General features: G+C 50.4%; 1 protein-coding gene across 1 annotated transcript; it reads left to right on the forward strand.

The window, feature by feature from the left end:
- Positions 1–44: 44 nt before the first annotated feature.
- Positions 45–21327, forward strand: IL22RA1 (interleukin 22 receptor subunit alpha 1). The gene is made up of 7 exons (XM_026012538.2): positions 45–363; positions 5199–5331; positions 6432–6610; positions 8152–8327; positions 13972–14110; positions 18275–18396; positions 19385–21327. The coding sequence occupies exons 1-7, from the start codon at positions 321–323 to the stop codon at positions 20327–20329; spliced, it is 1737 nt and encodes a 578-aa protein (XP_025868323.2). The 5' UTR covers positions 45–320; the 3' UTR covers positions 20330–21327.
- The last annotated feature ends 4053 nt before the right edge of the window (positions 21328–25380 follow it).

A 25380-nucleotide genomic window follows, 5' to 3' on the forward strand; every position in this document is an offset into this window, starting at 1 on the left:
CTCTGAGCTTTCTGATAAAGCACGGAAGAGCCTTGGGTTGAATCAGCCGCCAGACCTGACAAACAAGCTGGCCTGTCACTGTTACTGTTCTCTGCAAGTAGGAGGGGAACTCCCTTGGATCCTGCCCAGGACTTGGAATTCCGAAGCACACTCACCAGACACCTTTGCACCTGGCTCCCCCTGCTCAGGCCCCACCCTCCCCTCCGACCCGCCCCCAGGCCGGGTGGAGCCCCGCCGCTGCCAGCCCGGCTGCAAAGCTTCCCAGCCCCTCCATCTGTGCTCAGCCCGGGGAGGACAAAAGGGGCTCTGAGCCCGGCCCCATGAGGACGCTACTGACCATCCTGGCGGTGGGATCCCTGGCCGGTGAGTGCCCGTTGCCCTGTGGTTAGACTCCCCCCATACCCAGGATAGTTGATCAGGGTTATAGACACACACACACACACACACACACACACACACATACACACATACACAGCTAGCCTCAGGATGGCCAGTTTCATTTTCTTCTCCACCAGGGCTGCACTGGGTGACAAGTTTCCCTGGAGATCTGGGGAATACCTCAGGGTATTGGGGAGAATGAGCAGGTCCCTCAGACCCTGGGCTCTTCCAGAGACTCAACCAACCTCAAGAGCCAGGGATGCAGCCAACTGTCTGAACTGGGTTCTAGATGCCCTCACCTCAGTGGATGGAGGATTGGCTTGAGGGAGACAGACCCCTTGAACAATTGTGATAGTTGTACCCTCCCTCCCTCTGCTTCTGGCTGACAACCGGCCCAACAAGGAGAGATGGGGGGAGGATAGATGGACAGAACTTGAGTGCAGCCATCGTCTCTCTCCATAACCCGCTGGGGGCCTCTCCTGACCCCTCATGCTAGATCTAAAAGAGCATTAACTGGGGCATCTGGGTGGCTCAGTCAGTTAAAGCGTCTGCCTTCAGCTCAGGTCATGATCCCAGGGTCCTGGGATAGAGCCCCCATATCAGGCTCCCTGCTCAGTGGGGAGTCTGCTTCTCCCTCTGCCCCTACTCCCTGCTTGTGCTCCCTCCCAATACATAAATAAAATCTTTAAAATAAATGAATACAAGAGCATTTACTCTAGAAAACAAACTGAGGGTCCCTAGAAGGGAGATGGGTGGGGGGATGGGTAACTGGGTGATGGGCACGAAGGAGGGCACTTGATGGAATGAGGACTGGATGTTGTACGCAACTGATGAATCACTATATTCTACCTCTGAAATTAATAATACAATATATGGTTATTAAATAGAATTAAATTTAAAATTTTTAAATAAAATAAAAGAGCATTTTTGCCAGGAACAGCCAGGTCTGCTACAGTAACAGGTCTTAAAACACCAGGACCCTTTTAAAACTGAACTAAAGGGCACAGTTTTCAAATCCAATAAAATGGATTTCTTGATTTATCATTATAGAGAACTTTGAGACAAATACGTGAGATTCCAGATTGTCTCTATGCTCCCCAAGATGTTTAATAAAATTCAGGGAACTTTCTCAGGAAGTGAACGCATAGTCCAGACTAAGAGCAGGGAGGGATGGCCTCTGCAAGGCCCCTTCTAGCTCAAGTGCAGGATGAAGCCCATAAAGAGCTGGAGCTTCCCAGCCCCCTCTCCTGTGGTCCCCTGCTAGGCCGGCAGGATCCACAGTGCTTCCAGCTGCCACCTGGGCCCTTCCAGTCTGCCCAACTCCGGCATCAAGCTGGGCCTTCCCAACACACTGGGTCCTTGATGAGTGAGGAAGACTTGCTGCTTCCCCCAAAGACTCCATTCTGGTTGGAAGTCTTAGAGGCTCTTGACCCTTCAGATGGGGACCAAGGAGAAACAGCCTTAAGAGCTGTTAAGAGCTGGGAAGGTTCTCTGGTCGCTAGGTCTCCTCTGCCCCAGCATTCTTAGGCTGAATCCAGAATATTCTGGATTATCCTTGTTTGTTTGCTTTTCCTTAGCTTCCCGAGTTGTTGACATAAAATTGTTTTCCAAATAAATGTGAAAACTTCCTTTCATGGAGGCTACCAGTCTGTCAGTTTCTAGACAACACATGTGTTCCCAGGATTTCACAATGTAGACTTTCACCCAGGAAGTGCAGAAACAACCACAGGCTGAGGAACGCATGATGGCTTTGAGGGGGAAAAGAAATGAGCGGGGCAGGAGAGGGAGAGATTTTTTTTTTAAGATTTTATTTATTTATTTTAGAGAGAGATAAGGAGAGAGCCCAAGTGCAGGGGGTGCAGAGGACAGAGGCAGAGGAAAAAAGAGAATCCCAAGCAGATTCTGCACTGAGCACTGAGCCCAACGCAGAACTCGATCCCAGGACCCTGAGATCATGACCTGAGCTGAAATCAAGAGTCAGACACTTAACCAACTGAGCCACCCAGGTGCCCCAAGGGAAAGATCGTGTTAGTCCTCAATGCCCCCTAAAAGAAGAGTCCAGCCAAGGTCTACCCACCCCATTTCCAGACCCCAACTTCAATTCCCTCCTGGAAAATGGTGCCAACCTCCTCCAACCTGGGCCCCTTACCTCCTGAACAAGTCCCAGCCTCAGCCACCAGGCTCCCTTCACCACAACTAGCCTATCAGGATACTGACCCCAACGAGCAACCTTCCCAATGCAGCCGCTAACCCACCATTAGGGGTAGTTAAGCTCAGCCTCAGATAGATGCTGGCCTTCTCTCAAATCCCACTTCTCCCTCTTTCTTCTGCTGTAATTTTATCTTCCCACCAGAAGCCACCCTTCAGTTCCGACCACAGGTGGACTCTCTCCCTTATCTTAAGACCCAGCCCTGAATCCAGGACCGCTCCCTCCAAAACAGACCCCAATTCTGCCCAGACTCAAATCCAAACAGATGTCAGCCACTCCTCGGGGCTCAGGAGCATAGCTATCACTTTGGCTGGAGGCAGTAAGACATGTCTCCCCCACCCCCAAGTCCCCTAGGCCGTGTTCTGGGAGCTTCAGGAAGCCTGCAACACAGATATCTATAGCTGTTGGGACTGACCAACTCGGATTCAAAGAGAATGTGACCTTAGATTTAGCCAGTGGATGCACAGCAGGGTCAGGCTGTCCAGATACTCTTCCCCATGCCCACAGGTGCCTCCTAAGCCCATGGACCCCTCCTTTTTTTTTTTTTTTTTTTTTTACATTTTATTTATTTACATGAGAGCACAGAGAGAGAGAGGCAGAGACATAGGCAGAGGGAGAGGCAGGAGGCAGGCTCCATGCAGGGAGCCCAATGTGGGACTCGATCCCTAGACTCCAGGATCACGCCCTGAGCCAAAGGCAGAAGCTCAACCGCTGAGCCACCCAGGTGTCCCCTATGGACCCCTATTGCAAAAATATTGTTATGTAGACTTGGAGTGGGGAGTAAATAACCATCCACTCCCTTACACTTTAGGCCTGTTGGTGGTCATGGCCATGGCCAGGGTGGGGCGAGGCGCACATAGATCAAAGACACATATGCACGCAGGGCCCCAAGACCTTGATATGACTGGGTCCGCACCTGTTTATTTCCCACGCCAGCCAACCAGGCCCTTCTGAGCATGCTCAGAGCCAGCTGGCAGCTCTGGCTGCCATATTCCTGCAACCCTCTTCCTTTCCACAGACCAAGCTGGGAGGACCGAGAGCAGAGTTTTGTAAGTGAAAGCTCTTGTTTATAGTTCAAGATTGCATCAGGAGTGTAGACCCTCCCTGGTCCTCTTCTGGGGATTCTGGCCTTAGGTCCCCTCTCCCACGACCAGTCTAGCACTGCGATGAGTACTTGTCACGTACTCACTGAGACACTGGGGAGATAAACCTCCCTGGGCCTCAGCTCCTCTTATCCCTAAAATGGGGGTAATGAGAGTAACTGCCTCCTCAGGTTGTCGGGAGGGTTAGTGAAGAGACTTAGCCTAGTGCCTGGGACTTGGAGCGCATTTCAGTTGCTGCTCTTGTCATTAGTATTTGCCTTCAGTAAGTTATTCCCATCTTAGAGATGAAGAAAACAGGTTCCCCAGGGTGGCCCTGCCCATACACGGCCTCCATCAGCCTCCCTCCCCCGGTGAGGTCTGTGTGGCTGTAGAAGGTGCTTTGCCAAAAAAATAAAAAATAAAAATAATAAATAAAATAAAATAAAATAAAATAAAATAAAATAAGGTGCTTTGCCTTCTCCCCGTGCTGGGTGGGCAGGGACTGGTTCAGCCAACAGAGAGGCAGGAGCTCACAAACGTCTTCTCCAGCCTTGTTTGGAATTCCTGACTTTGGGGAAGTTACTCTTGGATGTTTTAGTTGAATAGTCAACGTGGAGTTGAGCTCTCTCCAATATCCAGGGAGAACGCCAACTTCAGGTGCGTTCGGATGTGAAGGGGAGACAGTAAGCATTGGCAGGAGCGTGGAATACGTAGCACGCACACACTGCTGGTGGCGACGTGAGATGATGCGGCCCCTTTGGAAGATGGTTTGGCACACAGTTTGGCAGTTCCTCAGAAAGTCCAACAGAATTACCAGATGACCCAGCAGTTCCACTCCTAGCTCTATACCCCGACAGAACTGGAAACATAGGGTGTTTCCAGTTAAAAAATTGTACGCAAAAAATTGTACGCAAATGTTCACGGCAGCGTTGTTCACCATCGCCAAAAAAGTAGAAACAACCCAAATGTCCATCTACTGAACTGATAAACGAAAGCCATACAGTGGTATATTTTTCAGCCATAAAAAGGAAGTCAGTACTGATGCATGCTATGACATGAAGAAATCCTGACAATGTTATGCTAAGTGAAAGAAGCCAGACACAAAAGGCCACATACGTAAGACTATTTATCTGAAAAGTCCAGAAAGAGCCATAGAGCCAGAAAGCAGATTAGTGGTTGCCTTCACGCTGGGGGAAGGAAGGGATAGAGAGGGACTCCTCATGGACATGGGGTTCCCTTTTAGGGTAATGACAATTCTCTGGACTTGGGTAGTGGCCCTGGTTTCACAACTTCTGTGAATATGTTCAGAAACCATTCAATTGCAGGCTTTCAAATAGTGAATTTTATGGGATGTGAATTATTGCTCCATTAAAAAAAATTAAAAAGAAGTGAAGGAGAATGGTGATGGTCAGTTGCAACATCTCTGGTGCATGGGTGCTGGTACTGCCCTCCTGGGACAACTTGTTGGAAGGCTGGGGGCAGGATCCTCGTGCCCATCTATCTGCTCACTCTGCTCCCGCTTCCTGCAGCTCACATTGCTGAGGACACCTCGGATCTTCTTCAGTACGTAAAATTCCAGTCCAGCAACTTCGAAAACATCCTGACGTGGGACAGTGGCCTGGAGAGCACCCCAGACGTGGTCTACAGTGTTGAGTATAAAACGTAGGCTTTCTTCACCCCATGACCTCTCTGGACTCTGCTCTGAAATCAGCCCTTCTAAGAAAATCCCCCTCTATGTCCCCACGTCCCCACCGGGACTGAGGTGACACAGCCTGCCCCACCCCCCGCCAGGTAGAGAGCTTTGTTCCTTTGTGGTCTCTTGCAACAGGAGGATAAAATAACAGCTAAAAGTACAGGCTCTTTGGGCAGCCCGGGTGGCTCAGTGGTTTAGCACCGCCTTCGGCCCAGGACATGATCCTGGAGTCCTGGGATCGAGTCCCACGTCGGGCTCCCTGCATGGAGCCTGCTTCTCCCCCTGCCTCTCTCTCTCTCTCTCTCTCTCTCTCTCTCTCATTAATAAATAAATAAAATATTTTAAAAAAATTAAAGTACAGGCTCTAGAGTCAAACTGCCCAAGCTGGGCTTTGGAACCTGGGGCAATGGGGTAATCTTGCCAAGCCTCGGTTTCCCCACTTAGAAAGTAAGTCTAGCAAGGGAAACTTCACATAGGATTCTTAGGTAGATTACACTAGAGAGTCATGAGCACCTGTGCCTCGCAAATAATAAAAGTGTTTTCTTATTATCAGGGAGGCTGGGTCCACAAAGAGTCGTGTCCACTCCCTTGAGCCTATGCCCCTGTTCCTGCTCATCTCCCTTCCTTCGCAGAGGAGGAGGTTGGCACGGGCTCAGGGGTCTGCAAACCTGGGTTGCCTCGCTGGTCCTGCCACTTCATCCTGTGACAAGTCACTTCTGCTCTCTGAGCCTCACTTCCCTCATCTGTAAAATGGGGATAGCTGTGCCTTAAAGGCTTACAGTGACGATGAGCCCAGAATGCAAACTCAGACTGGCTGGGTCCCCAAATTCACGGTCCAGACAGCTGCCCAGATTCTACTTCTGTAAGCCTCAGCTTCCTTATTCGGAAAGGAGGGAGAATCATGTACGAACCTCATGGGATCGTTGTGAGAACGATCAACCACATAGGGGGCCCGGGACACAGAATGTTCTAAGTAAATATTAGATATCATTATCAGTTTTAATAAACCGCAGGCCCGGTGCCAGGCCTGTTCATTAAAGATGTGCTCCGGCCCCTCCCATGCTTCCAGGTATGGAAAGAAAGAGTGGCTGGCAAAGGAGGGCTGCCAGAGGATCACCCGGAAATCCTGCAACCTGACCACGGAGACGGGCAACCACACGGAGCACTACTACGCCCGGGTAACTGCCGTCAGCGCGGGAGGCCGCTCAGCCACCAAGATGACCGACCGGTTCAGCTCGATGCAACAAAGTGAGTGGCCACCCCTCACTGCAGGGGAGAGGGGAAGCCCAGCAGGGCTCTGCATCCTGGGCAGGGGCCAGATAGAGATGTGGCTCTCAGGGAAGGTCACCCCAACCAGAGCCTCTGCGTGCAGCTGGTCATCTTTCCTTAGTGGGCATCCCCCACTCTCGGCCCCAAAGGCCTCATGTCACTATGTCACCACAGTCGACTGTGCATTGTCCTCATAGTTCCTATCACCATCTGCAGTGATGGTGTCTGTCTGCCTGCCTGTACCCCACCTGCCTCCATGTGGGGGTGCAGACCCCACGTTCTCGGTCCTTCAAGTAGGGCCTGGCACCTGGGAGGTGCTCAATACATGACTGATGAGTAAGTGAACCTGACTTGCCAAACTCCCCACACAAGCTAAGCAGGTGGAGATGTTCACCAATGGACTTAACAGCCACGTGGTTTCCCAAGAAAAGAAAAACTAAAATTAAACAAGTTGCTTTCTTTTTCTTCTCTTGGTTTATCCAATTAATACATGTTTATCGTAGACAGTCTGGAAAATAGAGAAATGCACAAAGGAAAGTGAAAGTAGCCCAAAATAATCAGAATGCTTAAACTTAATCATAAAATTAATTAATTGATTGATTGATTGATTGATTGATTAAATCATAGTTACTAGCGACTGTCCCTACTCTTTTGTAACCTGGTTGGTGGGGTGCTTTTCATCTAATGCCACCAGGAACATTTGCCCACGTCATTTAGTACTTTTCTACAATGTGACATTTCCTAGCTGCAAGGTGACCTGTTCTATGGAGGTGTTCTTAATTTACTCCCCCCGGTTCCCTTTTTGAGGACTTTTAACTCAGCTTTTCAATTTTATAAACAAAACTGGAAAAAAAAAAAAACTGAAGTGAACATTCTTCTAGCTCCAATGTTTTCAATCTCGGAGGTCAATGGACCCTTGAGGGATTTTTAGAAGTTCGCCTCAGGGGGAGTAGGGCTCATGAATCCCCGAAATTGAGTGCAATATTTTTGTATATGCACAATTGGGGGAGAGAAGATCTGTAACATTCATCAATTTCTATAAACCAGTAAAGGTTATTTGGCTATTCAGAAAATTACATCTTGGGAAAGACCTCAGGCCTGGCCTTTGGGGTCAAATCACTAACTTGGGGCGCCCCAAACACTGCTCACTTTATATAGTTGAACCCTCAGGCCCTGAAGCTGTCATTGCCAGTAGACTGGGAAACAGGTGCTCTGGGCAGACCCAGGGTGGGGATTGTGGTGGCTGACACAAGGGCATGGTTAATCGAGGAGGCCAGTACCCATCTCTCCCTGGGTTCTGCCCACTGACCCGTGGGCACCCCTTTGCCAGCCTTAAACCCAAACACCGGTTGCTTGCAGCACTTTTCTCACCTGTTTGTTTGGCTGCTGTTTTCAGAAGCATAACTGGGGTGGGGGTGGGAGAGAAGGGAAGCAGTCAGGCAAGTCCCCTGGTCCGGGGCAACCTCAGATACCACTGGCTGATCCCAGCCTTTTTTTGTTTTTCTTGCTCCCCTTTCCAGCTACCATCAAACCACCCGATGTGACCTGTATTCCCAAGGTGAGATCCATCCAGATGATTGTCCATCCCACCTCCACACCTATCCACGCAGAGGATGGCCACCGGCTAACCCTGGAGGACATCTTCCAGGACCTATTCTACCGCTTAGAGCTCCAGGTCAACCACACCTACCAAATGGTAAATATATGTGTCTCCTTGGTCTTTCGCTGCCTGGGAAACTCATTTCCCTGTCAATTAGATCTGCATTGCTTTAAGTAGAAAGGAGATGTTTTCTATAAATCAGCATTTTCCAAAACACAGCCTTCCCTCTTGTAGATCACATAGACAGTAGCATGCTAAAATCTCTGATAAGTCCTACAAAGCCACACTCCAGTTTCAGTTCATTGAATACAACTTCTCTCAAATTTTCAAATTTCTTGACCAGAGAAACTCTGTTTTGCATAATTTTTAACTTTATTTTTTTTTTTACAAATGCCATATAATATCCTAGTAACCTCTACTAACATCTTCAGATGTCCACTTTGGAAAATGCTGAAATCTACTTCTACTGCTACAGTTCTTTTTGCTGGTTCTCCAGTATTGGCAGGAACTGGATCCAGTGTCTTAAGATCACTAAGGTGGGAAGCAAGGACATAAATGATCAAATGATTCATGAGGTATTTCTTTTATATCCAGGAAATGTGTTTTCTCCCTAGCATATGCCATGAATCCATCATTCCATTGAATGACTATTCCCACACCCAAGATGTTTATAATCTAGTGAATGGTGAAGGAGCTAAAACAAGAATTCGAATAGCTATAGATAGAGGAAAAGAAGAATATTGTGTGGGGTGGAGTGGGGACAGAGGGAGGAGAAGAGATGGCTATTCAAAGAGTTCTGGAAAAACTTCCAGATCAGAACACTTTCTGGTGCCAAGTAATACATGCTTTTTATCATTTATTCCTCACCATAACCCTGTGAGGTGGGGGTTACCATCTCCATCTTCTGAATAAGAAAACAGAGGTTCAAAGAGGTTAAGGCACTTGTTCAAGATTATTCAGCCAATGACAGCATAGTCAAGATTCAGATCCAGCTCTATTCACAGCCCACATTTTTCTCTCACTGCCCCCCATGATCGGAGAGAGAAGCAGGAAAATGTAAAACCTTACTGCAAAAGCAGTAAACTGCCCAATTCAACTGGATCATGGAGACATGCAGACCAGTTTCTCATGCGCAGCAGTTTCTCAAAACACGGTTCCAGGGCAGCCCTGGTGGCTCAGCGGTTTAGGGCTGCCTGCAGCCCGGGGAGTGATCCTAGGGACCTGGGATCGAGTCCCACGTGAGGATTCCTGCATGGAGCCCGCTTCTCCCTCTGCCTGTGTCTCTGCCTCTCTCTCTGTGTCTCTGCTCTCTCTGAATGAATAAATAAATAAATCTTTAAAAAAAAAAAAAAAAAAAACACAGTTCCAAACCAATGGCATCAGAATCTCCTGCAGGTTTTATTTAAAATGCAGGTTCCTGGGCCTTCTTCCAATCTACTTGATGCAATTCTGCAGGGGCACCTCTGGGATCTGAATTTTTAGTCAGCAACCCGAGTGCTTCTTACCCACCCTGAAGTTTAAGAACCACTGACATAGAAGGAGCCGTGGGAGGTAAACCTGGGAAGACAGGCTGGGAGGCAGAGAGCTGGGGTGGTGGGCAGAGGCAGTTCTGCTTATTTTAGTAGTCAGGGGAGAAATTAGAGATTACTGAGCAGGGAACGTCCTTATCGTACCATCTGTTAGTAAATATTTGGGCCTTAGTTAATTTATTTACAACTAAATTTGGTTTGTGGTCAGAGAACATACTCGGCATGAATGCAGTTCTTTTAAATTTGTGGTTCCGCATATGGCCCATCTTGGTGAGTCCTCCATGTGCACTCAAAAAGAGTGTATCTTGCAGTTGTTTGGTGGAGCACTCTATAAATATCAGTTGGATAACGGTGGCTAATCATGTTACTCAGATCTTCTGTCTTTCCTGATTTGGGGAAGATCTATCATTCTTTTAATTCTTGAGAATATGAAAATCTCCAACTATGACTGTGGATATAGACTGTGTCTATTTTCCCCTCTAATTCTGGGCAGATTTGCTTCATGCATTTTGAAACTCTGTTATCAAACACATACACACTTATGATTGTTACAGGCTCCTGATAAATTGACCCTTTTATCATTAGTAAATGTCCTTTTTTCTCCAGTATTATTTTCTGTATTGAAGTGTACTTCACCTATTATTCATATAGACACACCAGCCTTACACTTACGGTCTGCCTGGTATATCTTTTTTTTTTTTTTTTTTTTTTTTAGATTTTATTGATTGATTGAGAGAGAGAGAGAGAGAGAGAGAGAGACTGCATGCAAGCAGGTGTGGGGCAGAGGGAGAAGCAGACTTCCCACTGAGTAAGGCACGGAGCCCACCTGGGACTCCGTGATCATGACCTGAGCCAAAAGCAGATGCTTAACCAACTGAACCATCCAGGTGCCCCTGCCTGACATATTTCTTTTTACCTCCATTTATTGTCACTCTATGTGTTATATTTAAAGTGCATCTCTTGAAGATAACATTCTGACATCTCTGCCCCTTTCTTTTCTGAGATATAATTCACATACCATAAAATCCTCCCTTTTAAAGTGTATAGCTCCATGGTTCTTAATACATGCAAAAAAAGTTGTGTAGCCATCACGGCTAATTCTCCTTATGCTGTTAATCTGGTTTCAAGTTCTCTGATTCTCCTGTCAACTCCAATCTGCTATTAAGACCATTGAAGTAGGATTTTTATTTCAAATATTTTATTTTTCAGTTCTAAAGTTTCCAATTTTCATGGTTTCTACATCCTAATGAGATTCCCTAGTCATTCAATATGAGCACATTTTCTTTCACTGCCTTGAGCATATTTATACTAGCTGCTTGAAAACCACTGTCTAAGCACATCTGGATGGTTCAGTCAATTAAGCGGGTAAGCATTAGGTCATGCCTTCAGCTTAGGTCATGATTCCAGGGTCCTGGGATCAAGTCCCCAAGCCTCCCTGCTGAGCAGAGAACCTGCTTCTCCCTCTCCCTCTGCCATTCCCCCTGCTTGTGCTCTCTCAATCTTGCTCTCTCTCAAATAAATATGTAAATAAAATCTTAAAACGAAAAAAATAAAATAAAATCATTGTCTGCTAACTCCAGTATTTTGGTCATGTTGGAGTGGGTTGCCATTGATTGTTTTCTCTCCTGAATATGGATCACATTTTTTTCTTACTTTGCGTGTCTAACAATTTTGGAATGTATCCTGGATGTTGTGAATGGCATAGTGGAGGGACTCTGGATTCTGTTCTATTCCTCCAAAGAGTATTGATTTGTTTTGCTTGTTTTGTTTTAGCAGGCAGGTAATTTTACTGGACTTCAAACTCCAAAATTTCAGTCCCATTCTTTCATCTTTACCTGGGCTGCTTGGAGTTTACCCTCCTGGCTTTAGATGCCAAGCAGGGATTTGGGCTAAGTTTATACTCAGAACTTGGGCCTCTCTCTCTATAGACCTCTACTATCTGTGGTCTTTCCCCTCACTTTCTAGCTGTTGGGATTGCCCAGAACCCTGTCTTCTTAATAATCAAACTAGTAAGATTATAAGGTTTCCATTTAGGTTTAAACCATCCCACAAGGTAAAGGCCTGCTTTCAAGCTAAAAGACATTTTAAAAGATGATAAATTCACCCAATAACTTTTCTTTCTTCCTTTCTCCAATATCTGCATGCTTTTACTCATCCTCTATTACCTACAGGTAGTTTTTATTTAGCCAGAGTTTATAGTTGTTGCCTTAGGGGAAGGTTGGTCCAAAGAAGCTCTAAGTTACTGGGAGCAGAAAGAAGAGAGATTGAATGTGAAAATGAAAGAAAGATCAGGGTAGAAAGTTAGACCCTCCTGCAATGGTAGGGGCTGGAAATAACCGGGCCTGGAGGAAGCCAGAGGCAGTAAAACATCTGAGGAAGGAGGGATCTTGGGCCTCAGCAACTCTGCTGGACTTGCATCACACGATTTGCAATGTGTGCCATTTCAACCATGAGTTACACAAAGCAGTAAGTTGTAAAATCCTTTTATGTACTTCTTCAGCCACTTACACCCACCTCAAAAAAATAAAAAAATAGAATTTAAATAACCCTAGTTTCCATGTGCCTGGAAAGGGGAAGATGTAGCTGAAATGCAAAGACCCAGAGAATAAAATTCTTAGTTTTTGAATGCCCCAGAACACAGCTTCTGGCCCTTTGAAGGAAGGTTTATGGATCACTTAACAGCAATTAGAAACAAAGGATGTGAGAAGCACTTCGTCAAAAATGGCTTTAAGTTTTGGACTTGAATACTGGAACAAGGAATATACTATTAACAAAGCTAGGGATGCCTGGATGGCTCAGCGGTTGAGCGTCTGCCTTCAGCTCAGGGCTTGATCCCAGTATCCGGGATCGACTCCCACATTGGGCTCCCTGCGGGGAGCCTGCTTCTCCCTCTGCCTATGTCTCTGCCTCACTCTCTCTCTCTCTCTCTCTCTCTCTCTCTCTCTCTCATGAATAAATAAATCTTTTTAAAAAATTAACAGAACTAAGGTGTCACACACAGGTGCCACTTTGGGGTTCAGGATGGGGCAGGACCCAGACAGAAGAGATCAGCACGTTGGGACGGGATCAGGTAGACATGCCCACCAAGTGCCATCCAGCAGACAGCTGGAAGTGCACATCAAACTTTACAGCTCTTACTAAGTTTTCTACACATTGGTGATCTCAGGAGCCAGGGGTCCAAATAAGATCACTCGGTGATAGAGAAAAAAAAAATTGAATGAAGGCAAATCTTGCAGAACAATAGAATCAAGGTGCTGAAACCAACGAGAGAAGTAGGATGAGAACCAGAATGATGGAATGAGGCAACCAAGGGAGGAGTTCAAGATCAAGAGGATAGAGACACACAGAAAGGCGAGAGTTTAAAAAGCAGCTCCACAGAAGGATCAGGAACTACAAAGGAGCAAGGGCTTGCTTCAGCAGGGCAAGATGTGGCAGGAACAACAGGAGCTTGTAGGGCCAGGTGGGCCAGAGAGAGACCGAGAGAGCGAGAGAGAGAGAGAGAGAGAGGACAGGGATGCAGGGACCAGGGCTTTATCCTGTGATATGGGCCAAGCCATCGCAAGATTTAAACAGAGGAGCATTGGAACTATGTTAATCCTTTAAAAACATCACTTTGGCCCCAGGATGAATATGGAAGTGGACAGGGGCCAAACTAGAGACAGGTGACCAGTAAGGAAGTCACTGCAAGAGTCCAGGCTCAAGATGTTGAGGCCTAGTTAAGGCAGAAGCAGTAAGGAAGGCAAGAGAGGGATGGATGGTCAAGAGTTTTTGATGTTTGATAAAGAAGAAGAAGAAGAAAAACTAGAAGGAGGGATAATGATGATGTTGGTAGTGGTGGTGATGATGAGGATGATGTTGGTGGTGGTGACGAGGCTGCTGGTGATAGCGGTGCTGGTGGAGAAGGTGCTGGAGGTGATAGTGATGCTGGTGGTGATAACAGCAGCCAGTATGAACAGAGTGCTCACTGTGGGCCTGACGCTATTCTAAGTGAAAGCACGTGTTGCTTGGTGACTGGCTGGGTTTGCAGATAAAGCAGAGGGTAGGGGGGTAGGAATGGATCACTACAGACCGACCCACCAGTTTTTGGTTTGGATAGCTGGTAGCACCACTGTACTAAGTTCAGCACCCCAGAAGTGTGCACAGGCTTGCTTGGGCTTCCTGGGGAGGCTGGCGCATCAGAGGAGTCACTCTGGGTTCTCTTTTGAATTCAGCACCTTGGAGGGAAGCAGAGAGACTACGAGTTCATTGGCCTGAGCCCTGACACAGAGTTCCTTGGGACCATCACCATTTCTGTTCCAAACTTTTTCAAAGAGAGCGCCCCCTACGTGTGCCGAGTGAAGACACTGCCAGGTGAGTTCAGCGGAGACCAGAGACAGGTGGGACTCCTGAATTCAAATCTTGACTCTCTGCTTTCTTCCCCGGTAACCGAGGTGAGGTTTGACGGTGCTCACAAAACCACCGAAGGGCTGATTAGTGTTATCAAGGTCAGTCTTCCTTAATCCATCACTGAGTTAGCTGATAGGTTCTCATTAGAGCCGTTCAATCCCCACCCTCCAGCCTGCTGGGTTTCATCTCACCGGCCAACTTTCTGTGTACCCTGGCGAAGCACATTCACTTAATATTAACCCAGGTGAGATAACCTGGGAAATCATCTGCAGGAGGCAAAGCAGAGAAGATAAAGATATGCTCCCTCAATCTCTTCCAAAGTCAAAGAAAGGGAACAGGGATGAGAACTAGCATTTCTGCAGTGCCGACGACCAGGGACCAGGCACCACAAAGCAAAATCCTCATGAGCCATCTACAAGACAAGTATGATTTTCACTTTGTTTTGCTGTGGGAGCCGAGGTTCAGAGTGGTTAAGTAACTTGTACGAGGGCACACAGCTGGCGAAGGACAGAACTGGGCTGAGGTCAGCAGCCCGCGTTCCTACCACGGCGCTGCTATAGAAATCGTTTTGAGTCATCGGCTCAGGGAGATGGTGCCGGGTGCTCCCTTCCTCTAGTGCACTGAAACTCGACTCTTCATCATCCAGCATCATGATATTTTTATTAGCGTTCATGTTCACAGAGATAGGAATGTTGTAATGCTCAGAGCTGCAAGTTTAGAAGATGAAAGCGATAGTAGTGGGTCAGATGGATTTGAAAAAGAGCCTCCTCCTTAGTCATCAGCTTCAGATTAATGATGTCAGTAGGTGATGTGTGTTCTAGCGAACAGAGGCGAGGTGGCCGCTAGAGGCCGGGCCCTGGGCTAGGCTGCAGCTTGGTAGCATCACCCTGGCAGGGGTTCTGGTCCTTGGTGTTGTTCAGGAACTCAACTCACCAGTCGCCCCCAAGAACTACCAAGGGACTGATTTCTCCTGCCGAGTCCCAGGGCAGTCACTCTCAGGGAAGGGACGCCTGGGGGAAGAGCCAGCCCCGGCCTGCTCGCACGGGGCAGGCTCTTCGTGGGGCAAGTGCCACCGGGGAGACCAGAATAGAAGTTGACAAGAGTAGAACTGGGAAAGGAAACCTACTTTGCAGGCATCCCGCTGGGAGCATGTGTACCATTTGTGGCCCTCTCCCCTGGATGGGCTGGACAAATCTTGCCTACCCCTGGCCCCCCCTGCTCTCTGACAACATGCAGACCACCCTCCCCTCAGCCTTTTGTGGGCTGGTCCTTACAGGATCTAGCTCATGATGTGATACCTTTTTGTTTTTTCTGAGACTGTAGCTGCTTTTACATAAATCACACTTCTTTTTCTCTTTTATAGATGTTAGTAAGTTAGTTAGTTAGTTAGTTATCACAGAGGGGAGTGCAGAGGGAGAGGAAGCATAAGTGGGGGGGCGGTGCACAGCTGAGGAAGAGGTTAGAAGCAGACTCCCCCCTGAGCAGGAAGCCCTATGTGGGGCTCCATCCCAGGACCCCGAGCTCATGACCTGAGCTGAAGGCAGATGCTCAACCGACGGAGCCACCCAGGTGTCCCATAAGTCACACTTCTTATTGGCTATTTCCTGCTGACCTATAGAAGGCACCTCATCCTTTAAAATAAAGTATAGGAGTAACAATCCCTACTGTTTATTAAGCACCCACTCCGTTGCCAAGCACTGTGGGTTAAATGCTTTATGTATATTACCCCATTTAATTTTTATAACCACCCTGCAGTTTGGGTGGCTTCATTCCCATTTTGCAGAGGAGGAGCTATGGCTCAGAGAGGCCAAGCAACTTGCCAGTAACCACATAGCTGGTCAGTGAACCTAGTTAGTTCATCTGATCTTGAAGTCAGCACTTTGCAATTTTGTTTACAGCTAGGCCGCTCCACTACGTATTTTTTCTTCTTATTTCCATTTCAGAGTGATATATCCTGCCCTTGACCCCATATCCTGTGGTCTGTTCCTATCCCTGGAGTCCAGAATTCTCACTTTACCTTCCAGGATGTCTGGGAGAGTCACAGAGCCACATCCCACATCTTGATGCTGGAAAGGACTCTGGGACTCATCTTACCCCGTATCCAACTTTTACAGATGAGGAAACCAAGGCATCCTTGTGTAGTGCCTGTGAGAAGAGCTTTGTGCATGACAAGCCCAGTTCCCACGGAGTAGCTCTGTGACCTTGGCCAACTCACTTAGCCTCTCTGAGACTCAGCGTCCTGAGACTCAGCATCTCTGGCCCTCTTTGTTTGGTGGGATATCATAGGTAAAGCATGCCACACAGTGCACACAGGAAGAGCTCAATAACTGCTGGCTACTGCTCTTAATACAAAGTAGACCAGAGAGGGTCGTGCAGCAGAGAGAAGGCTTCTCAGCATACGAGTGGCTGAGCCAGACCTCTAACACCCCACATTCCAATGTTGTTTCCATGATTTCTTCCTGCCTTCCCATGGGTGAAATTGCACATGGGATTGTTCCAAGTCCCTGTCCTACCCGGCTAGAGGAGCAGTGGTTTTCCTGTTACATTAGGCATGTCATGTTGAGACATCCTGGTCGTGTCTTCTCCCTGGAGCAGCAATGGGAATATCACATGACAGGGGACAGGGTATTACCCAAGTGGGAAGTTGACCCAGAGAAGCCCAAGCCTAAAGGGCTGGGGAGGAGTGAGGAGTGGGCTCCAGCATTCTGGGGGTTCACAGCCATTGCCAAGGGCACTGGCAGCTGGTGATCAGCACCCCATGCTGAAGCCTCAAGGGGGAATGGAAGGAAGATGACCAGGAGAGTCAAACCCCCTGGAGAACATAAATCACCAGTTTTAGCAAAAATCCCGGCTACTGCATCCTTACTATGCCCCTCACTCGTCCCACTAGGACTGGTGACAGGAAGTGTGTCATGCCAAGAACTGGCTGCACCCATCCCAAAGATGTGGGGCCACAGGGCGAAGGCTCCACGCTAAAGCCCTTAGTTGTCCTTCTTCCCTTTCAGAAAGGGTGCCGCCAGGGGCACCTGGTGGCTCAGTTGGTTAAGCATCTGACTCTTGGTTCTGGCTCAGGTCATGATCTCAGGGTCCTGGGATCCAGCCCCGTGTCAGGCTCCACACTCAGTGGCAGGGAGTCTGCTTGAGATTCTCTCTCTCTATGTCCCTCTCACTTGTGCTCTTTCTCTCTCTCTAAAATAAATAAATATTTTTTAAAAAGAGAAAGAGAGAGAGAGGTGCTACCCCAGGCTCCCTCCTGAGCAAGATCTTCCTGAACACCCAGCCCGTTACCTTTGTAGGGAGGCATGGAGGACAGGCCCCTCCCATGGCCACCTCTCTCCCCTCTGCCTCAGTCCCCAGCCCCCTGCCAGAGAGACAGGGTTGGCCTCAGACTCAGGCAGGAGAGGCCTGTTTAGAAGGCTCTTCTCTGGCTTTGCTCTGGCCACGGCCCTCGTCTCCCCACAAGATGAAGAGTCCATAGGTCCAAATGCCAGGTCCCCCTCGAGCCTGTGACATCCCTTCTAGCCCGCCCTCTGAGTACCTGGGACCCTGAAATTCCCAGTTCAAATGCCCTGGGAATGTCCAGTCTAGTGGATCTGTCCCTTGCATTCTCCCTCCAGAGCGGAGATACCCTGTTGATGGACAGACCCTCAGCCCCTAGGGTGGCCAGTAGGCAGCTATGTGTAGAGGGGTGTGGATGACCTTGGCCGTGTGGGCTGGGGCATCTACATCCCTGTGCACGAGGTCCACGGTGGGCCAGGGGACTGTGGCAGGCTCTCCCTGCACCTCCACATTTCAGCACAGGACCCCAGGGAGTCCAAGAATTCAAAATTCAAACCTGGCCTTCCAGTTTGTGATGAAAAGCATCTGTGTCGGGGCAGGAGCATACAACGCATGTTACTCAGTGTAAGAATACGATCTATAAACTCTGGATATTCAGACATATCTAGTATGTGGCCCTCTACTTGGGCTCTTAACTCAGCCTGCACATATTGGGGGCAGGAGAGGCCTTCCCAAGGCGGCCGGAGAGGGCAGGGGAGGAAAAGCACCCAGCCTGCAGCATCCACACGGGGTAGGGCCCAGACTGGATCCTGGCCTCAGTCTTCTGCTCTGGCCCCTTTGCTCCCCCAGATCGGACATGGACATACTCCTTCTCTGGCGCCTTCCTGTTCTCCATGGGCTTCCTCGTCGCGGGGCTCTGCTACTTAAGCTACAGATATGTCACCAAGTTGCCTCGGCCTCCCAACTCCCTGGTGAGCAGTTGCGCCCCGGGCAGGAGAGAGAGGTCCTGGGGCAGGGGGGAAGGGGGATCCCCAAAGCAGCAGGGGACACAGGCCCAGAAGATTAGCACACAGCACAGGACATTAGGCCTCGTTCTCCTCTCCAACCTAAAGGTGACACAGACACGGCCTAGCAGGGTGTATTAGAGAAGGGCAGGTGACCGAGAATAGGGGGCTTGGAATAGAAACCCCCTCGATTTGAGAACGTCCGCTTCCAGGCAGGTAACACAGGACCTGAGAGCGCAGGCCTCTGCAAGGGGCCTGAGGAGGGGTGGGCCCCATGGGGAGCCCCGGAGCTCATGCCCCGCCCAGATGGGCAGCCGGGTACGGCCTCCTGGGAACACAGGCGAGTTGCCAAGTCTTCTAAGCCCTTCTATAAACCACCCGGGTCACACTGGCAGCCCCAAGACGTGGGCTGAAGCAACAGTGTCTGCGGCAGGGCCCATCTGACAGGCCTGGGGCTCCAGGAGCTGCCTCTTGTCTATGTGAGGGGCAGGGAGCGGGAGGGCATTGCGCCCCATGCCAAAGCCCCCATGAGCCATTTCCTGTACGACTCTCCCAGCCTTCCCTCGTTCCCTCTCCTTCTGCCCCTGGCACCCACCAGCAGGCTCTTAGTGAGTGTGGTCTCGGGAGTGGACCCCAGGGCAGCCTCCAATCAGTCATCGACTTCCTGGACTATCTACCTCCTAGAGAAACCACAGCCTAAATCTCTCTCCTTGAGATAACCCAGACGTTAGAAGTGGCTCGCACCTAACGGGCTGGGAGCCCTGTCCCTTAGGGAGGCCCAGCGCTTACAGGAAGCTCTAGAAAGCCAAGGGGATGCGCAGGATGTGCATTTTGAAAAGTCCCCTGGGTGCTCTATGCCATCCCCTCTGCCTCCCCATGGAGGACCCCAGCCGTCCGGGGCCCCCTCCCGGAGATTCGAGTGGGCCCTAATGGGTGGATTGTTGTCCCTGCACAGAACGTCCAGCGAGTACTGACCTTCCAGCCTCTGCGGTTCATTCAGGAGCACGTACTGATCCCTGTCTTGGACCTGAGCAGCTCCGGCAGTCTGGCCCAGCCTGTCCAGTATTCCCAAGTCAAGGTGTCCGGGCCCAGGGAGCGCCCAGGAGCCTCCCCACTGCACAGCCTGTCTGAGATGGCCTATCTCGGGCAGCCAGACATCTCCATCCTCCGGCCCTCCGGAGTGCCGCCTCGCCAGACGCTCTCCCCACTGTCCTATGCACCCCAGGCTGCCTCTGAGGTCAGGCCCCCCTCCTATGCACCTCAAGTAACCCACGAAACCAAGCTTCCATTCTACACTGAGCAAGCCATGTCTGAGGTCCAGCCTGCTTCCTACACCCCTCAGACCACTCCAGACGGCTGGCCTTCTTCCTATGGGACGTGCGTGGAAGGCTTTGGCAAAGACTCCCCACCTGTGACTCTCTCTAGGTCCAAACACCTTAGGACTAAAGGTCAGCTCCAGAAAGAGGCACAAGCTGGGAACTATATCCCAGATGGCCTTTCTCTGCAAGGGGTGACCTCCTTGGATAGGGAGGCCCCCCAAGAAGCAAATTTCTTCCACCAGCATCTGGGAGTTCACACGGACAGAGTACTTGACCCCAGTGTGCGACACAAAGGGACACCATCGTACCTAAAGGGCCAGCTTCCCCTCCTCTCCTCTGTCCAGCTCGAGGGCTGCCCGATATCCCTCCCTTTACACACTCCTTCCCTCCCATGTTCCCCCACAGACCAGGAACCAAGTCCCTGGGGCCTGCTGAAGTCCCTTGTGTGTCCCAAGGATGAGGGTCTCATGTCTGAGATGGAGGCCCAGAGCCCAGCCTCTCAGACCTCAGACCTGGAGCAGCCCACAGAACTGGACTCTCTCTTCAGAGGCCTGGCCCTGACAGTGCAGTGGGAGGCCTGAGCAGAGGACAGGGCAGGCTTGACGTTTCCTCCCTGTCCCCACCCAACCTCACGTGGTTGGCCATTGCTCCCACACCCAGCCTTGCCGCACACTCTGCAGCCCAGCCTCAGGGGGCTGCCCTTGAAAGAACCGAAGGAAAGAGGGACATAGGGCCTCTGCCATGGCTGAGCTGTGGTTGGAGCAAAAAAGTTGGGCATGATGAGGACTCCAGCCAGAGGAGCCCCGGGTACGCATCTTGCACAAATGAGCACGTGCAAGCAGAGCTCTGCAGGGCAGGAGGGGACGGGCAGAGCATGGGGAGCCGAGGCAAGAAGACCTCATGGAGATCCAGGCCCCAGCTCCGAGGATGCTGAATGCAAAATTCCCTACCCCACTCCTGGCCAGTTTCATAATCTAGTTCGACAGAGGGTGACGTCCTCTCTGGTCCCCTACCCTGAGAAACGGAGCCTGGAAAGGATGCCTCACAGCAGGCTGGGCAGCACCAGGACAAGCTGCACTTCTGGCCAAAGCCAGAGGGAGCCCGATGGCGAGACTCCAGGGAGGAGTGCGGCCTGGGGCTCATTCCCAACCAAGCCGCTTGCCGGAAATCACACCATCTCGACCTGGTCCCTCTGCTAGAGTCTTTATGCCAGGTGAAATGCAGGTCCACCAGTGAGGGAGCACACACAAGCGTCTTCTGCCGGCAGAAGTTGCAGACCCTCTCCTGAGAGCAGGGTTCGTAAGGAACGTGGGGCCATGTGGCTCCCGACGCCGACACAATGGCAAAGTGCACGCACTTCACAGCTTAGAAGACTGAGCCGTGGGTTCAGCTCATCTGGGTTCAAATTCCCACCTTACCACTTACCAGCAAATGAATCACTGCTCAAAACCTCAGTTTCTTCATCTGTAAAATGGGGATAGTGACGCCTACTTCAAGGGGATGTGGTGAGGATGACGTTCATAATGTCTATAAAGTACTTAACAGTGCCTGGCACGTGCTCAGTGTCGGATCAACGGTAGCCGTGTCCTGTTGTGGTTTCTTTTGCAAATCAGCCTGCACAGTGAGGGACCTGCTCCCTCAGTTCAGGTGGCTTCACACTGGGCATTTTCTCATGAGCTCGAATCATCCCAGTTTTCTCAGGACAGCTCTAGGCCAGGCCAGAGGGGCTAGGGGGAGGTGGAGGGATTGAGGGGCCTTCTCGAAACAGGGCCCAAAGACAAATGGGATCTTCTCCCTGAGGTTGTAGGGGGAAGTTGTTTGGGAGTGGCGGTGGCATGCCCAGATCTCCTCCGCACACCCCAGCGGAGGCAGCGCGGTGCCAGCTTACCCTGCCGCCCCTGTGGCTGCTCCTCTGGGAGGAAATGGCTCCTTGCTCGTGCTTGCAGGGTGCTGCCACCCAAGCCGTGACACAGCTGGAGCTCAAACCTTCCACTCGTCACCAGAAGGAGCTTTCCACACTGGCTTGGATTCTCAGAGATGAGACTAAGGTGACATAAGGAAGGGGGGTGGACCCCAGTGGGGGTCCTTCAGGGGCCAGGACCTCTCATCACCCTTTTGTCCAGAAGTCTGTCCTGAACATTACTGAGAAACAGGATCAAAGTCCGTTGCCTCAGCACGACCTTCCCTAGTATACAAGGCCCTCCCTTCTCTGTACCCAGATGTGTCTCTCCTCCTTTTCCTCAGGGCACCCACCTCACAACACAGCACCAGGTGTTGGTGTTCTTATTTATTTTTAAAGATTTTATTTATTTATTCATGAGAGACACAGAGAGAGAGAGAGATAGAGAGACAGAGACAGAGACACAGGCAGAGGGAGAAGCAGGCTCCATGCAGGGAGCCCGACGTGGGACTCGATCCTCGGTCTCCAGGATCAGGCCCTGGGTTGAAGGCTGCGCTAAACCGCGGAGCCACCTGGGCTGCCCGGGTGTTGGTGTTCTTATCTGTTTGTTACTAATATTTAACAGCTCTTCAGGGTCATTGGTCTAGACCCGAATCTCCATAACAGAGGGGTGGGCCACCCTCCTGACCACCGCAGTCCTCCCCACCGCCACCCCTTTTCTCCGCAGCAGCCACTAAGGTGGCCTCAATGATTATCCCCTCCCCCCACACTGCAAACAAGTCTCCTTCCTGTCACTTGGGGTGAACTTGGCCAAAGGTTGACTATCTTGACTGTCTTCACCCTTGTTTGGTAATGAGAAACAACTTAACAGCCGGACTGTTCTCACCAGGTAAGTGGGACAGGGAGTCACAGAGAGATTTTTTTAAGGCCATAAAAGGGCTGTGAAGCTCTCTAAGCTCCTCTGGAGGGACGATAGATAGATGTCCTGGTGACTCTCTGAGGGTGGAGTCTGAGCGCCTGAGGAGAGAGATGAATGGCTCTGAGCCGTAGGACCCTCCGCAGGCTGCCCTGGCCCCACCGAAGGGCAGGTCCCAGGTCTCTGGTCTCCCAAGCAGGCAGCCCAGGCCTCCAGACAGGGCTTGGAAGCAGCTAGAAGGCAAAGGGTCTGAGGCTCTGTGGAGCTGGGCTGAGACATTAGCATCCCTGAGAGTCCTAGGCCCTGACCCCATTACCAGGAATCTGCACAGCCTGGCCCCACCTAGCCCAGACAAGGGAGTCTTTGCAGCAGAGCCCAGCCCAGGAATAAACAAACAGGTGTGGTAGCAGGTAGCAGTAATAATAGCAATAAGAAGGAGGAACCCAGCCATGTCACTTGGCTGTTTACCTACTTGACCACTCATCGTCCTGGGAAACTGCCATGAAAGGTTGTATTACTGATATTTTGCAAGGGAGAAAGATAGCTCAGAGGAGTTACTTGCCCAAGTTGGTTTCCCAAACCTGCCTCATCATGAGATGTAAAAACTTCCCCAGCCCCACCCAGACCTGCTAAATCCTCAGCTCCTGGGGAATCTGTATTTCTGGTAAACCCCTTTGATGATTCCTCTCTGGCAATTGGAGGGAACGAGGCCCTCCTACCCACAGTTTCCCTGTGCATAGCTTCAAATCACCTCCCAGGAGTCACCCTCATTACAGCCCCTGGCTAGGGGTGGGGGGCAAGATTACTTGGGCAGCATTCAACCTGCGAAGTCCGCAGACCCCTGGCCTCCCAAGCCCCCGGCCCCAGGAACATGCAGGAGTTGCCTGAGTTCCCGCCCAAGGAATAGGGCCCCTAGGACTGATGCTCCTCCAGTGTCCCAGACAGGGACACTGTCCCTGTGGTTGTGGATCCCAGAGGTTGGGATCCCTCTGCACCCCTCCCAGGTCTGAGCAGCAGCCTGAACAAGGAGGCTATGACCACGTGACAACACCAAGGCCTGTCTGTCCCCTGTTGCTGTCTCCACCCTACGTCCCTTAAAGTGGGCCAGAAACAGTGGAGGCAGGAATGGCTCACAGCCCTGAGACCCTGGCCCCCATACTCTGCCCCAGGGCTGCTCCAGCCCATGTTCCTTGCCTACGCTAAGGAGGAAGCGGCATTAAAGAAGATACCTTTTGACCTGTCAGTATGAGAACAGTAAGAGGAATTAACTGAGTTGGGGAGACGACAGCGGGAAGGAAGGGAGACAAGCAGGAGGAAAGGAGGTGGTGGGCCGGACAGCGCTCCCCTTGGCTACCAGGTGAAGCCATCTGCCAAAAACAGCTCGGTGGCTGTCTGAAAAGTGGTGTGGAAGTTTAGGATGTTGGGCACGTGAATTTAAACAACCATCCTTAGGGGATCCCTGGATGGCTCAGTGGTTTAGCGCCTGCCTTCGGCCCGGGACCGGAACCTGGAGGCCCGGGATCAAGTCCCACATCAGGCTCCCTGCATGGAGCCTGCTTCTCCCTCTGCCTATGTCTCTGCCCCTCTCTCTCTGTGCCTCTCATGAATAAATAAATAAAATCTTTAAAAAAAATAAAATAAACAACCATTCTTAATGTTCATACATCCAGGGAAAGCAGTAAGAAGGAGAAGAAAAGAAGGGAAGGGGAGAAAAGAGGAAATATTGAAGGGTACTCGCCACAATGAGCCAGGTGCTAGACCAGGCGATTTATGCATTTTATCCTCATTTGAATCTTGCAGCCATTCTGCAAGATAGGTATTCGTTCATTCGCTCAGTCACTTATTCTTTTGTCTTTTAAAAGATTTTATGTATTCATTCATGAGAGACACACAGAGAGAGAGAGAGAGAGAGAGAGAGGCAGAGACACAGGCAGGGGGAGAAGCAGGCTCCATGCAGGCAGGGAGCTCAATCCCAGGAGTCCGGGGTCATGCCCCGAGGCTGATGCTCAACCGCTGAGCCACCCAGGCACCCCTCATTTATCCTTCAACAAGCAGGTGTCAAAGGGCTAGCTGTATGCCCGGCACTGTTCTCGGGACTAGGATACAGTGAACAAGGCAGGCCTCCCATTGTGTTAGAACTTACCTCCCAACTTACCAGTAAAGGAACTAAGCCCAGAGAGGAGGCCAGGGACCCTCCATTAGTGAGCACAGGTGCCCGAGGTTGGGATTTATTTTTTTAAATATTTTTTAAAGAGTTTTTTAATTTAATTATTCATAGAGACACAGAGAGAGAGAGGCAGAGACACAGGCAGAGGGAGAAGCAGGCTCCATGCAGGGAGCCTGACATGGGACTCGATCTGGATCTCCAGGATCACACTGTGGCCGAAGGCGGCGCTAAACCACTGGGCCACCAGGGCTGCCCGCCGAGGTTGGGATTTAAACCAAGGTTTGGGGGCACCTGGGTGGCTCAGCGGTTGAGCATCTGCCTTTGGCTCAGGGCGTGATCCCAGGGTCCCTGAATCAAGTCTCGCATCAGGCTCCCCGCAGGCAGCCTGCTTCTCCCACTGCCTGTGCCTCTGCCTCTCTGTGTGTGTCTCTCATGAATAAATTAATAAAATCTTTAAAAAATAAATAAGTAAATAAACCAAGGTTTGGGGGCACGTTGGTGGCTCATTCTGTTAAGTGTCTGCCTTCAGCTCAGGTCATGATCCCAGGGTCCTGGGATCGAGTTCCGCATGGGGCTCTGTTCTGTGAGGAGCCTGTGTCTCCCTCTCTCTCTGCCTGCCACTCCCCCTGTTTGTACTCTCTCTCCATCA

This window comes from Vulpes vulpes, chromosome 2 (assembly GCF_048418805.1).
Source record: "Vulpes vulpes isolate BD-2025 chromosome 2, VulVul3, whole genome shotgun sequence".
Taxonomy (NCBI): Eukaryota; Metazoa; Chordata; class Mammalia; order Carnivora; family Canidae; genus Vulpes; species Vulpes vulpes.